General features: G+C 39.3%; 2 protein-coding genes across 5 annotated transcripts in view; one reads left to right on the forward strand and one right to left on the reverse strand.

Annotated features, from left to right (window-relative positions):
- The window catches only part of LOC119734273 (transmembrane channel-like protein 7), a 39,308-nt gene extending 33,913 nt beyond the window's left edge, over positions 1-5,395 (forward strand). For all 4 annotated transcript variants that reach the window (XM_038207672.1, XM_038207671.1, XM_038207670.1 and 1 more), the window contains exons 17-19: positions 46-210; positions 2,447-2,525; positions 3,971-5,395. In XM_038207672.1, coding sequence (XP_038063600.1) covers positions 46-210; positions 2,447-2,525; positions 3,971-4,213 — 487 coding nt within the window. In that variant the 3' untranslated portion in view covers positions 4,214-5,395. The remainder of the gene's footprint in view (positions 1-45; positions 211-2,446; positions 2,526-3,970) is intronic.
- A 4,210-nt stretch (positions 5,396-9,605) lies between these two features.
- On the reverse strand, positions 9,606-10,262 carry LOC119734531 (snaclec B1-like). The gene has a single exon (XM_038208068.1). It carries the CDS (start codon positions 10,260-10,262, stop codon positions 9,606-9,608), a length of 657 nt encoding a protein of 218 aa, XP_038063996.1.
- Between the last annotated feature and the right edge of the window lie 4,993 nt (positions 10,263-15,255).

Below are 15,255 nucleotides of genomic sequence, written 5' to 3' on the forward strand. Positions count from 1 at the left end.
TTGAACTGAGGAATAATCGAAGTGAATTTGACCGTCTCCTTACAGCATCCAACCCTCACCGGAGTGTGGTCCATTCAGGGGCCTGGATTCCGTCTACGACGTGGTCACTGAGCTGGTCAACCAATGGGAAGAGACCCAGGCAGTGTGGAACTTCATCATCACCTTCCTGACCACCCAGGGCGTGGTGGCTGCCATTATTACTCTACTCTGGTAAGTCGGACGTGCAGTAAAATGGATGATCTTTTCAGTTCACTGCAGTCTCCTAATGACAGTCGTGATTGAGAGCCGCGTTCTCATTGGTCCATTCACCATCACGTGCCAGCTGATGCTTCTGCTGTTTACCAAGTGCACACGCGAGGTTTCATGCGCGGTTTCACGCGCGTCTTCACGTGCAGGGTTAATACGCAAGCGTAGTAGACTTCCACACGGGATACCCATGGAGTAGTCTACTTCGCATGCGTTTTCCAGAGCAGTTGTGGAAAAACGCACGGGTAGGGGCCTATCCACCTCACCGGCAAAATAAGTACAGTTGGGGGTGACCGAACGACGCCATCTTGCCTGACTGCAATATTTTGCCGCGAAGCGCGGCCACTGCGTGTTCGTAGTACAAATCCCCCGGTGTACGTGCGTCACACACAAGGAACGGTGCGCATCAACCAGCGAAATGTCCTGCCCATGGGACGTCGTTGTTAGGTGAAAGGGCGCCCTCTTTTGGTAGCGCACGGAGCCCATAGTGCGCACGTAGTACAAATCCCCCGGTGTATACGTCTGTCAAACTCAAGGAACGGTGTGCGCGCGTCAATCAGTGAAATGTATGTGGCCCGCCCATGGGACGTCGTCGTTAGGTAAAAGGGCGCCCTCTTTCGTTAGCGCACGGAGCCCATAGTGCGCACGGGTATAGTGCGCACTTGGCGAACATCACCCCAGTGGCATTAAAGGACGTGGGCACACCCACAGTAATGTTTGGTTAAGGTAACTGAGGCATAACTTGATGAAACTTTGGTGACGGTGCATGAGGTATTGTTAAACAAATCAATCACTGTTGATTTCAGGTGGATAGTCGATCTCAGCTCCCCGGGGTACTGGAAGTTGACAAATTTGCCGCAGGAACTAGTTTGCCTACTTCCAGTAGTTAAGCAGGGTTCGAAATTAGCGGTTGCCCGCTAGCCAAATGCTAGTCAAAACAGCGGCGGCCTAGTCAAACTATTCCTTAAGTAGCCCAGCTGGCAAGTCAAAATATTATTGGGCTACGGCAAAGATGAACGGACAGGAAGAAATAAATCAATAAATTCAGAAAGAAAACCCCATCAATTTGTGTCTAATTTTATCAACTGTTTTAAAGGGTTTAATTATTAGATCTGTTAATCAAAAACACTGACAAAATTTCCTCAGAATTGAGCCTGAAAATACGCATTTTGTATTTGAGATAAGAAAAAAAATTGCGGGCTAGTGAAAATGCCGGCGGGCTAGTTAAGAGTCCGTTTCAGTAGCCCGGCTGGCTAGTGAACAAAAAAGTTAAGGTCGAACCCTGTTTAATAAGTGCTTGCGAATTCCCTGTGAAATTTTGCTGACGTTTTGGGTTCAGTAGTTGGCAGAGATTCATTCCTTGTGGTATTATAAGCAGATCCGAGAAATTTGATGTGTTTTTTTTTTTTCAATTCAATTTTGCGTAGCTCAGAAATGACAGTGATCCACTCAGCAATACCATGGAATTTGGCCGCGGTGTTATATGTGCAGAGTTGTAATGACTCGAGTCAATGACTCGACTCGAGTCCGACTCCAGTCACATTTTTTGGTGACTCGACTCGAGTCCCTGAGGGTAAATGACTCGACTCGAGTCACTGCGAGCAATTGACTTGACTCGACTCGAGTCCCTCATCAGAAGACTCGACTCGAGCAAAGGCTAATAAGACTCGAGTCCCAAAAATAAAAGCAAAACTTTGCGAAAAGTATTTGCAATGACTTACGGTGCAAAATTTTATGCTCACTTCGTTTTGCGAATAGCAGTCATGTATAAATATACAACGTGTCACAGACTCCCACCTCATGGTTCTAGAACGCACAAAATACTATCCAGGAACCAGATTTTTAAACACATTTTCTAATTCGCTGTTTCATCATTGGCTATGGGCAATTTCTTATAAAGCTCTTGGATTCGAACGCTGGTTAAACTTATGGCATTCTTTTATAAATTTTGGTATATAGTGTTCAAATATTCGACTCGACTCGACTCAACCTTTTGACCTAATGACTCGACTCGACTCGAGTCACTTCTTTAAAATGACTCGACTCGACTCGACTCGAGTCACAAAAATCAGTGACTCGTTACAACTCTGTATATGTGAATGGTTTGGGCCAAGTACCATGTCGTAACAACGTATAGCAATGCATTGTTTATAACGGTGTTTTGTTTACACTGATGATGTACTGATGCTTCATCCAACAGCTTAGCTGTCTACTACTACAGAACAGTCACCCAGGGCCGGCAGAAAACGGTCAAACGACTCAAGCAACAAATAGCACTGGTAAGTCCCTCATTCATATTTTTTAACACTTGACAGGATTATTTTTGGCTGAAAAACACCAGTTTTAAAAGCGGCAAAGTGTATCGGCAAATTGTTAAAATTAAATCAAAAACTCACATTTTGTGACCTTCATCGTGAAACTCGGACAAAGTCGCACCGATCCTACGCAAACAGTGCGTACAGTCATTCCACGGAAGAATCATCCATTTGGGATTTTGGGGTGACCGTATGACTTTAATTTTGATCTATCATTGTATTCTAAGGAAGAAATTAAATTTGTTAAAGTACAATACTTTTTTCCCCATTTTCGAGGCAATGTCGGTGAAGAAAAGTAGCGTGGACTGAAACAAAATCTGGCAACTCACCGTAAAGTTCCGACAAAAAGTCACTTTCGCACAAAGCGTACAACTCCCCCCCCCCCTGAAAGTTTGGTATCACCGTAAGGCTCGTGGCTTGCAAATTTGATTTTCATTGATAAATTTAGTGCCAGGTGTACAATCCAAGGATACCATTATGTAATGGCAGAATGTTTTCAAAGGGTATTAGGAACCAATCCCATCTTTACTTTGAGCAAGGATCTTCTTGTTAAATCCTTAGGTACATGTCCGGGTAATTGCAAAATGTTCCTACATGCCTTTAACTACGTCGCGTCAGGTGACGTGTTAACAAGATCTGGCTGTTTGTATGTATCAGGCGCGGCTGACGGGTTAAAACGTCAAGCGTGTCTCGACTCGCCTCCGCATGAGGTCTAAACACGCTAATCCCCCAGTTGTTTTGTACACACATAAATTCCGAGACGTCTGTGGAGGTAGACCATGTGTTGTACTTGAACTTGCCCTGTCGTGGTACAATTTACGCTCCGTGGGCACACCCGGGAGTGTAGAAAAAAATATGAAGTTGCGGTAAGGAATATCGTACAAATACTGTTGAAATGACTCTTGCGAATCAGTATTTGTGACAATTTGCTGTACATCATAAGTCGGCTGCTACATCTTGCCTTTTTCAAAAAAAATCGAAATTTTCGGCAAAAATAATCCCGGTGTGAATAATAATAATAATAATAGCAGGTTCTTATAAAGCGCACATATCCTAACAAAGCTATATAGATCAAGGCACTTGACAAAATATTACAAAAAATTAATGAGCAATGAATAGCTCTGTCTTCAAACATTTCCGAAATGTTGTCACTGAGTCAGACTGGCAGATTTCTTGAGGGAGTTTGTTCCACAGATGGGGGCCAGAATAGCCAAAGGCACCCTGGCCGATCGATTTGTTACATATGGGGGTGGTAAGTATTGTTGAGTCTTGTAGTTTACAGAGTCGGCTGGCGCGGTGGTAGAAGGTGAAGAGATTGTTTAGGTAGACGGTTTAGGTAGACGGCGAAGTGGTTAAACAAAGTGTAACCAACTTTTTTTTCGCGTCGTTTTTTGTCTGATTTTTATCAGGAGGGTAAGGACAAGTTGTTCTTGCTCAGGATGCTGCAGAACGCCATCCGGAATCACAACTCGCTGCGCCAGGCTGGGGGCTCCTCTACCGATGCAGCAGCAGCGGCAGCAGCGGCCATTCCACCGCCCATGCGCAAGGCCAAGAAGACGCACGCCAAGGTGCGCGGAGGGATACACACCGCCCTCTCCCCGAAGGTCCAAGATGCGGTGGATAGCGCAGACATCATTATACACGGATCTTGAAAATGAAGGTTGTATTTTTATTGGAATGACTGCATCTGAATAAATCTTGTTGACATTCACATTGCATCATCGGTATGGATGACAAACAAGCAGTGCAGTTTATGCACAAACCTACGGGGGCAGTGAACCAGTCAAGCTTTAAATTATTTTTTTCTTCAGTATTTTCCAAAGTTAAGTGATCATCGATTCACCTGTTAATGTATAGAATATGAGAAACATAATTTGTACATAAAATTCAGTTTTCAAGCTTTAGAAACAAAAGAAGAAATGTGACCTGCTGAGGCAAAATGAGGAATGTCCTCCAAAACCTTGTTTTGAGTAATCGATGCCTGAAGTCAGATACTAGAAAAAATCATGTCCAAATCCATTTCGGTCTTTTTTTTTGTAGTTTTGAGTAGCCAAGGTATCCAACATTTTTACCAAAATTGGCGGCCCGATGCGTATCTTTTTTTTTCAAAGCCGTTTTTCTTGATTCTTTGGAATAAATTTGGTATCATTGGAAAGCCAATGAATCACGCTTTAACATGATGTATGAACATATGAAAAGTCAAAGATGGGGGTTATTCCTCATTATGCTATGGCGGGTCACAAATAATCTAGAAACTTCTTTCCCGGTACCGGTTATTGGGCCCGGAGGAAAGGTTGTGATTGGTCAATGTTGGAGGTGTGAGCTTGAAATCTTGATTCTGATTGGCCAGTATTGGCAGGGTCATAATACTCATGAGTAATGAAACCAATATCTAAAAAAGAGATTACCCAAAGCTTTCTCCATTCTAATAAGCTTTAAAAAATGATTTTAAAACTATTGATATTTCAAATTACCAATGCAATAATGTGTGAAAAGATGATCAAATTCTTGATATTTACAATGAGGAATCGTATGAAACTGAACTGGTTCACGGTCCCATTGGTTTGTGCGCATATTTCCTGGTTTTGTTTGTCATCCGCACTCAAGATGCATTGAGGTTTACTTAGCCCTTGCTGGTGGTAACACACGGTGTCTACGGGAAGTGGCTACGACTCTTTCCATAGGCTCATGCACAATTGCAAGCCCTAGTCAAGTTAGTCAGACGTAGCCAACGTCTGACGTTCATTACCTCCAGAATCTGGTCAGCCTTGGCTCTGAATAGCGCCCCCGTGTGGTTGGATCTCGGTACGGTGTTATTTAGGGGGCATTAGGCCTGTTTATATTTTGTCAAACTGTATGAGCCAAAAAAACAAAAAAAACACTCTGCAATTTCATGAATTCTTGATCCCAAAACAGATTGAGCAGAATGACAGTTGTATATTCAGTAATTTGGGAATGCTAATTTCATATTTGGTTTTAAGGAACGCATTTTTGACCTGGCAAGTCGGCCGTTCTATTTTCCATGGCAGGATTTTGTAATTAACCCTATTAATTTTGTCGAAAGTGATTTTAGTATTAATTTTATTTGAACCTAGTTCTTTTAAGACCTTTTATAGTTACGAATCTACCCAGTTTAGCTTAATAATTATACTACAATCGATCATCCATTGCTTTGTATTACATTTACTTCGTTTTATCTTGGTTTTTAAATATCATTTTTGTTTCAATTTTACAATATTTTATCCCACTGATAAGCATGTTTGTTTACTTATTTTGCTTTTGGCGACGACTGGACTGTGAAAAAAAAAACACCTGTTCTTAAGCTTTGGGAAGTATAGCTGACAGACCATAGCTGTGCAAGTATTATACTTAAAATTCACGTCACAAAGTTAGGTTGTCAAGGAAAATGTGTCTAAAGATTCCTGCTAACAGATATTTTGGGAACCCTTTCGCTGGAAATTCTCTGTTGCCTCCAGTGCTTTTGGCAGTGTTTTTTGAAGGACATTTATTGACCAAGTTATTCCTCCATGGTCAGACCTGCTTTTATGTGTTGCTGCCAGTGTGATACAGAAAACTGCATACCGTGGAACGCCGCTAAAACGAACACCTACAGAAATTGTTCCGATCGTTCGGTAGAGCGATTTTGAGCTGCTGGTGCTCCAGTACTCACTTTTCAATAAATGGCGCCCTCCAGAACTTCACCCCGCACGCCCTGGTAGTTACTGAAAGACCACTTTGAACATGTGCCGACTATTGAATTATGTAATTACACAGTTCTTGAGCTTACTACCTACAGCGATGGGTGGCTTTCCCCTTCTATGCCTTGGGGAAATAATAGCCACTTGTCGCTCTTCTGTTGACATATTCCAACAACAATGTGCGGTACGTTTTTGTTCACAAAAATCTGAAGCCAAGCACGATGTTCGGTACAGCGGAATGTTCGGTATAGCGGTGTTCGGTATAGCGACGTTCCACTTTTATGATTCTAGCTGGTTGCGTCCTTGGAGTAGCATGGTGGCCATGTGCCTGACTATCGAATAAGTTCAGGTTCCAGACTAGCGCCCTAATCAAAATAATGGCATTTACCAAACTCTGATTTTTGTCTCCAGCTTCGGCTTTATCGCTGGCTCAAGATTCATTAATAGTCTTCCACATTCAAACCCGATGCAAACCAACCGTTGTCCTTACGTGATAGGATTTGACCAGAAAAGTGGCCAGCATTGCACTGCAGTCTGTCCACATAAGATTCTAAAGCTGGAGCTTGAATCCAAAGCTGGAGTCAAGCCAAAATCTTGTAAGAGTCTGTGGAGATTGTTTTTGGATATACTTGTCGTGCCTGTTGAAGTGAAAAGTCACTGAATTATGGCTTGATAGCTTGAGGCCCGTCTCGATATATATCCAGGACGAGTCGGACAAGTTGCGGGTAGAATTTGCCCGGAGTAAAACTCTGCATTTGTCCCGGACAGATTCCCGAGAAATTTTCTTTAGCAACTGCTTGACTCGCCGATACTGATGACTACATTGCGGGAAGATTGCGGGGAAGTTGTTCTGAATCCTGCAACTTATACCCGATAAAATGTCCGGAACTGGTCCGGAACTCCCGGATGTGAATTGAGACGGGCCGTTATTGTCGGTGTTTACTTTTCTGTTGTTCAAGTTGAACTGTAATTTTGAGTGTGTGTGAGAATGCAATCCCACTGACTTGATATTAAAAGTAAGTTTGATTTTTAACCAAAAAGAACTGAAATTTAAGTAAATTGCGTGATCTCAGAAATATAATTGAATACTACGGGGATCAAATCCTTATATCAGGAACAAATCATCCAAAGATTTGTATTATGCATATTTGTACAATAGAAGTCTTTATATTAACTAAATCGTTAAAAGCATTAACTCCTAAAACTTTGATTGCATCCATAAATCGGATTTCAAACTCACTTTGTTTGAATATACAAAAGTATATAACTGCTGCATATAGCACTCTTAATTACTTCTATTAGTGTGTAATAATGGTCATCTTCTTTATTGTGATACATTGTGTATATATATATAGCAACATCAATTGCGAAGGGTTCAGTTATTTTAGTATGGTGTTAATAGTTGGATGACAGTAATCATAATTTATTATCCAGTTTAATTTTAGCTCTTTATATTATCAATCACACAACTTAATTATGCAACGGCTGTTTCATAGTCGGATATAGTGTATGTTGGTGCATTGAGTTCCTAGTATTCCGAGCAGTTGTACAAAATGTGTATATTTATTACTCTGATTCCTTACATACTTATCAGCACATAAAGGCACTTGAAGATGCTATCTGAGAGGCTATACTACTGAATTATTGTGAGGGCATTTTATAAATTAAAAATAAAGGGTGAGTAAAAAAAAAGAAAAGAAACACAAATGTCGGGGCTATTGTCTTAGTGAAGTTCTGCATGTAGCACTTTCAAAATCGGGGATATGAAAGCCCAATTCATAAACTTTCTTTTAGTACAAGAATCATTCAAATCACTCATGTACTTTTCAAGTTACGGAATTTTAAACACAATAACTTTTTTAAAGTTCTGTCCACGGATCACAAAAAAGGTGTGCGTTCTTTCAGAAAAACAGACACAGTTTTCGTTTTGCTGAAAGAACAGTCTTAACCCTGATGTGATCCGTGGACAGAACTTTAAAATGGTGGTGGTGTTTAAAATTCCGTAACTTGAACATTACATGAGTGATTTAAATGATTCTTGTACTATAAGAAAGCTTATAAATTGGGCTGTCATATCCTAGATTTTGAAAGTGCTACATGGAGAACTCACTAAAACAATGGTCCCGACATTTGGGTTTCGTGGTGTTTTTATTTTACTCGCCCTATATTCTATCTAAGTGATTTGACAAATGTTGGCTGTTATTATAGAGCAATAAGAAGTTTTAAAAAGAGGCAATTTTAAGATTCCAATATCCACATTTACAGTACACCCTAATGATGAGTTTTTCACCGATCTAGGATTATATTCATCATTCTTTAATATGGTTGGGAATGCATACATGTAGTTATTTCTGCTAGTACATCTTCATAAAATCAACGGTGCCGCGAAAAAAAATATGACCATGCTCTTTTGTACAAATCAAATCCATGTTTAAACCAGTGAACAAATAGGTCACAAAATATCTTAATTTTAGTTTATTTTAGTACCAAAAAAAAAAAAGTTGACTTTTACCACCAATATTGTGTCTCAGAGTTAAACTAATAAGACTTCAATTACATGATTTAAATTACCTCAACAAACTACAGGTGCAACATCGAAATTGATATTTTTCTAAAGAGCATTTTGCAAAATAGTTTTGTATGCTTGCATGAAATTACTAATTATACGAAAGTCAGTGTAAAGTGCGGCAGTGGAAAGCCAGTTAAAACGTTTCTACACCACTGCTGGATAATGAAAGGAGTGAATAACGTACACATAACAAAAAATACTATTGTAATTCTTACGAACTTGGGTGATGGTATTTTTTTGGTAAACATGTACAACGGTATTTCGATATATTCTATGCAAATTGAATCATGCACTCTATTTTAGTATTTTATCTCAGTCATTTTTTGTTGTAATAAAGTGTACTGATGTAAAGAAAAGGAACTATATTTTGTGGAATCGGAGACATTCATCGAATAAAATGGCAGTCATATTGAAGAAATCTGGGCATGTTTAAGAAATCCGTCATTTTTGTGGCATGCGCATTGTGGTCAGAGACTAGACTTTACTGCAGGGGGGAAACTAATTAGCTACATGGATTGGTCTACACACACGGCTTATTTTAAGCACTGAATTTAGGCCTACTATTGGAGTTTTTCTGTACAAGTTATGAACCCAAGTGTAGCTGAATGCAGCAATGTCTGGATTAAGATTGATGATCACTCGAAAGAGAATCCACGACAACAGACTTTGTATAGCCATCTTTCATTCAATGGTACCCGTACAGCAAAGACTGTGGCCGGACCCTTGAACAACTCTTTCTAGAATTAGGCGGCATTCAAACCTTTCTTTGGTGACACATCAAAATAGCTGGACAGTCACTGTGCTGTGGTTAGAATATAATCCCTTCCAGTCAAGAGCCAATACATAAATGTCAAAGCCGTTTTGGTGCAAGTAAAGACACGCCCTTTGCTGTAACATCTGTGAGTCGCTGACGAAGCGCCCGTTTGCGTTGGCTTGCATACATCGTACGGGAGGCTGAACAATCTTCTTGCAGACAGGATACTTGGTGTGTCTTTTGCAGGACCCCGACCCCCACTTCCCTTCACCCTTTATGAGAAACCTCACACACTGTTTGTATCCATTCATTTTGGGGTGGCCCGGTGCCCAGTTGTAGAACTTGAGTTCCTCAGTGCCACCGGAGCACACGAGTTCTCCATCAGTAGACACACGGTAGCAGCCAAGCCAAAGCCCGCGCTCGGGCATAACCCTTGGCGCAGATCGTTCCACTACCATTTGCCAGACGAAGTCATTCTCAGCCCGAGAATGAGGTACGACCAGGCTGCTGCCTCTGTCTTGGCAGAAGTTATCGGCTTCCGTCCAAGACATGGGTTCTTGGAAAAATCCGTAGCATGCTTGGTTCCACTGCTTCCAGCCCGAAGGACAGGCACCCACCCCAGTCGAAAATACTGCCACGCCGAGCGCAAATGTCATCAGAAACTCACACCGACCTGCCATCTTTCTCAGTGTGGAGAAGTTTAGTCTCAGTGGTATCGAGCAGTTTCTTTACCCGCGTTTGTTTGATGTCTGAGCGGTTTGAATGAAGTTCGTGCAGCTTCAAATCAGTTCAGATAGTGTGTACAGTTGTACAGGTATATGGTGTTGAATAATCACAGAGGGAATTTGGCCGTGTAGGCCTATAAAATTGCACCAATTTAGCCTCGGCCTTAGTTCTTCTTGCTGAATAATATTATTGCATCGTACGATTCGTCATATATAGCTTTTGTTGTTGCTACAGCTAATTCCCGCACGTACACGCAGGTTCACATGGCAACGGGGAAGAAAACAAATATGCTAGATTTAATTTTCTGCATCAGCAGTTATTGAAGTCTAACCACGGATCCTAGACACCAGGATAAACGACTGTTCTGAGCTCCAGTACAAAATGCACTCAGTGGACTTGCCTTAATTGGTTAGACGCGTGATAACGGGCATTAACATCCGTTGGCGCGTAATCACGAATTTTCAAGATGTGCCATTGTGTTGGGTTTTTGCACGACATCTAAAACGGAAATATTCATAAAACTGTAAGTAAAACTACTTCTTATTTAAGATATAATTGTTCCAAATTATTTTAAAAATAAATACTTCAGGATATAACAGATGGTATTGTGCAGTTTTTGTCGTCATAGATGAAGTATTTACCCGGGAAACTAACGTCAAATTTCGTGGAGAACACCGTTTACCAAAATTTCGTTTTTAATTAGGCTTTTATTAAAAAGTTTTAGAGAGATATAGGATGCCGAACCGATGAAACAAAAGCGACATTTCATTGTTCATCTTAAAGCTAAAGATATTGTGCTCGGCATTGCCATGATTATAAAGTTGTCACTTATCAGAATTCAATAATAAAGACCAAAAAAGTAGACTCATGAATATTCAAAAATATAATTCGCTGGCTTGACAGACTTCGAGGCCAGATCGGGCGAAGAGCCTTGCAAATCTGAAAGCCACCGCGCGCAGTGGTCTTTGTTGACAAGTATTCGTGGTATTTGCCACCAGTACTGGCCGTTATCACTATGGCGTGTCAAACGTTGCAATATTCAATATTTTGCAATATATATGTTGGATGTTCAATATGTGTTTGTTATCTTTTACATTTATGTGCGATGTTCAATATAAGTGTGAGATGTTTTTCATTATTTGCGCGATGTTTAATATATTTGTGCAAAGTTTTACAATTTATGTGCAATGTTCAATATGTGTGGGATTTTTTACATTTATATGCGATTTTCAATTTATATGTGCGATGTTTTTGACGATATATATGTGCGATGTTTTCAATATTATGTTCGATTTTTTGCATTAAATGTGCGATGTTTTTCGATACAATTGTGTGTGTTGTTTTACAATATATTTGCAATATTGTCAAATATGTGAGCAATGTTTTACACATATGTTTGACACTTCGAGCTATTTGTATTCGATGTTCCATCGGTATGTTTGCATTCGATCTTTCGCAATATGCATTTGATGTTTCCCTTTTCATTCGATGTTTCGTTAAGAGTCAAAGTCTGGTTACTAGACCGCGAAAGTCTGATTATTTTGCCTAAAGTCAGTGTATGAGACGTCAGGGGATCGCGTAATAAATTGAAAGGGGTTAACCTCGCATTTTTTTTATAGAGAAAATGGGACAAAATCAAATGTTTTTGAAAAATTGCAGATTGTAAGGGGTTAACCTTGCTTTTTGAATAAGATTGGGAAAAATTAGATGTCCATGAAAAAATTCAAATTGTAAGGGGTTAACCTTGCATTTTTTTTTAGCAAAAAAGGACACAATCAGATGATTCTGGAAAATTGCAGATTGTTAGGGCTGAACCTTGTATTTCTAGCAAAATTGGGCAAAAAGAAATGTTTATGAAAATTTTTAAATTGTAAGAGGTGTACCTTGTATATTTAGTAAAATTTGGCAAAATCAGATTTGTATGAAAAATCTAAAATGGTAAGGGGTTAACCTTGCTTTTTTGGCAAAATTGGGAGCATATTTTACTAAAATTGGGCAAAATCAGATGCTTCTAAAAAAATCCAGATGTAAAGTTTCCGCAAAAACAGTTGCTGAAAAAGAGCCCAATGTTGAACTTTACTGAGTCTGAGGTCTATCGAGGGGACGATCCTTATTTCAACTTCCGGAGATTCGCTGACGGTCTCTATTTTTCTTTTTAAGAAAGTCGAAATAGCTGAAGAGGGAGGTGAGAATCTATATGTGCCCAGATACAAAGAGTAGAAATCTACGCGTCTGCCTTTTGAAAAGTGTTCATTGTTGCGTAATGATCCGCCAAGCACACGACTGTTTTGCACATTAGGCTGTGTTATGCAGCTTCCTAACAAACCAAACACACTGGGCTTATTATATCGACTTGTTTGTACCCATTAAGGTAAAGCAAATGGACCCAGTAATCTTCCTGGCGCGTTTGCTCAACTATAAAGACAACTTTTCTCAGTTTAAGGAAAAATTCTAAGGTAACGAAATGGCCGAGTGGTTACGATTCGTCGTCCACGGTTAGCAGGGTCCCGGGTTCGAATCCCGCTGGTGTCTTTTTGGTTTTTAACGTATGAGTTTAATTATTCACTATAAGAGATTTAATTTCCCGTCGTAAAGTACCAACAGTACCTTAGCTTAATTGGTAAGCACTGCTGCTGGTACTGTCCGCGAGTTCCAGGTTGGCGCCTTCGTACAGGTTCAGGGCATGTGGTCCACTCGGAGGATCAGGGTTTAGGGGCCGCCCTGTTCCTCCCTTAGCTCTTTGCTTTTACATGGTGCCTGGCCCTCCGGGGTTATATGGATGGATAGGGAAGGAAGTGTGTATTGGTCGGGGACGCCGAGACCCCGGAAGAGAACTAAGGGATCGGCTGGGGCATTGTTATGGCCCAGACCGATCCCTGAAAGCTTGACTAGCACATAACTTTTTGATTTTTTTTTACCCTCTATCTTTTATACTTTCGTATAGTTTGATATCTGCTGCTCGGCAGGTCTACGGGTAGTATCAAAATTGAAACAAAGGTGTATGTCATAAATCAATGAATATTTCAAAATTGACTATCATTATTTAATGACGCGATTGCCAATTTACGTAAGAAACGCTATAAATTATACCGGGAAAGAATAAAGATGTACATTGTAATATAAATATTATTTATACATCTTTCAAATAACGTGTCTTTAATTGTGAGCATTCCAAACAATTCATTTTTTTGGCAATAGTAATAGAATGGTATACGATAGCACGATCAATGCGTCTCTATTTAATTTAAAAAGATATAATTTAGGCCCCTATGTGTGAAATATTCTTTGATTGACTATGAGCATTCCATACGATTGAGTTAATTCGCAAAATATAGCAACAACAAAAGAGAAAGAAAAAAGAGAAAATTCCTTTACCCTCACAACTGGAAATATAATTTGTTTTAAAAATGTCAAATGGGACACTTCATGTATTGATTTAACAGTTTGCAAGGAGTTAGCCTTACAGTTTTAGCAAAAATTGGGAAAAATCAGATGTTTCTGGACAATTGCAGCTTGTAAGGGGTTAACCTTGCATTTTTAGTAAAATTGAGATGTTTATGAAACATTTCAAATTGTAAGGGGTGAACCTTGCATTTTTTAGCGAAATTTGGCAAAATCAGATCTTTCTGAAAAATTTCAAATTGTCAGTGGTTAACCTTGCATTTTTAGCAAAATAGGGCAAATCAGGTGTTTATGGAAAACTTCAGATTGTAAGGGGTTAACTTTGCAGTTTTAGCAAAATTGGGCAAAATCAGATTTGTATGAAAAATCTAAAATTGTAAGGGGTTAACCTTGCCAAATTAGGGCAAAATCAGATGTTTCTGGAAAACTGCAGATTAAAAGGGGTTTACCTTGCCTTTTTAAGCAAAATTGGAAAAAATCAGATATTTCTTGAAAATTGAGGATTGTAAGGGGTTAACTTGGCATTTTAAGCATAACTGGGCAATATCAGATTTATATGAAAAATCTCAAATTGTAAGGGGTGAACCTTGTATTTTAAGCGGAAACTTTACATCTGGATTTTTAATCTGATTTAGCCCAATTTTAGTAAAATATGCTCCCAATTTTGCTAAAAAAGCAAGGCTAACCCCTTACCATTTTAGATTTTTCATACAATTTTGATTTTGCCAAATTTTACTAAATATACAAGGTACAACTCTTACAATTTAAAATTTTTCATAAACATTTCTTTTTGCCCAATTTTAACAATCTGCAAGTTTCTGCAAAAGTAAGGTTAATTCCTTACATCTGAATTTTTTTCAAAAAAATCTGATTTTGCGCAATTTTGCTTATATATGCAAGGTTCACCCCTTGCAATTTGAGATTTTTCATAAAAATCGCATTTTGCCCAATTTTGCTTAAAATGCAAGGTTAACCCCTTTCAATCTGCAATTTTCCAGAAACATCTGATTTTGCCCTAATTTGGCAAAGGTTAACCCCTTACAATTTTTGATTTTTCATACAAATCTGATTTTTCCCAATTTTGCTAAAAATGCAAGGTGAACCCTTTTCAACCTGAAACATCTGATTTTGCCCAATTTTGCTAAAAATGCAAGGTTCACCCTTTACAATCTGACATTTTTCATAAACACCCGATTTTGCCCTATTTTGCTAAAAAATGCAAGGTTCACCCGTTACAATTTCAGATTTTTCATAAACATTTAATTTGCCCAATTTTGCTAAAAAAGCAAGGTTAAGCCCTTACAATTTGAAATGTTTCTTTAACATCTTATTTTGCCAAATATCACTAAAAAAGCAAGGTTAATCCCTTACAATCTGAAATTTTCCAGAAAGATCTGATTTTGCCCAATTTAGCTAAAAATAAAAGGTTCATCCCTTACAATTTGAGATTTTTCATATAAATCTGATATTGCCCAGTCGTGCTAAAAATGCCAAGTTAACCCCTTTCAATCTGCAATTTTCCAGAAACATCTAATTTTGCCCTAA

The sequence above is a fragment of the Patiria miniata genome, unplaced genomic scaffold, assembly GCF_015706575.1.
Source record: "Patiria miniata isolate m_02_andy unplaced genomic scaffold, ASM1570657v1 HiC_scaffold_27, whole genome shotgun sequence".
NCBI lineage: Eukaryota > Metazoa > Echinodermata > Asteroidea > Valvatida > Asterinidae > Patiria > Patiria miniata.

Excerpts from the sequence above, each read along its gene's own strand:
- LOC119734531 (XM_038208068.1), bottom strand. The coding sequence starts at position 10,262 with ATGGCAGGTCGGTGTGAGTTTCTGATGACATTTGCGCTCGGCGTGGCA.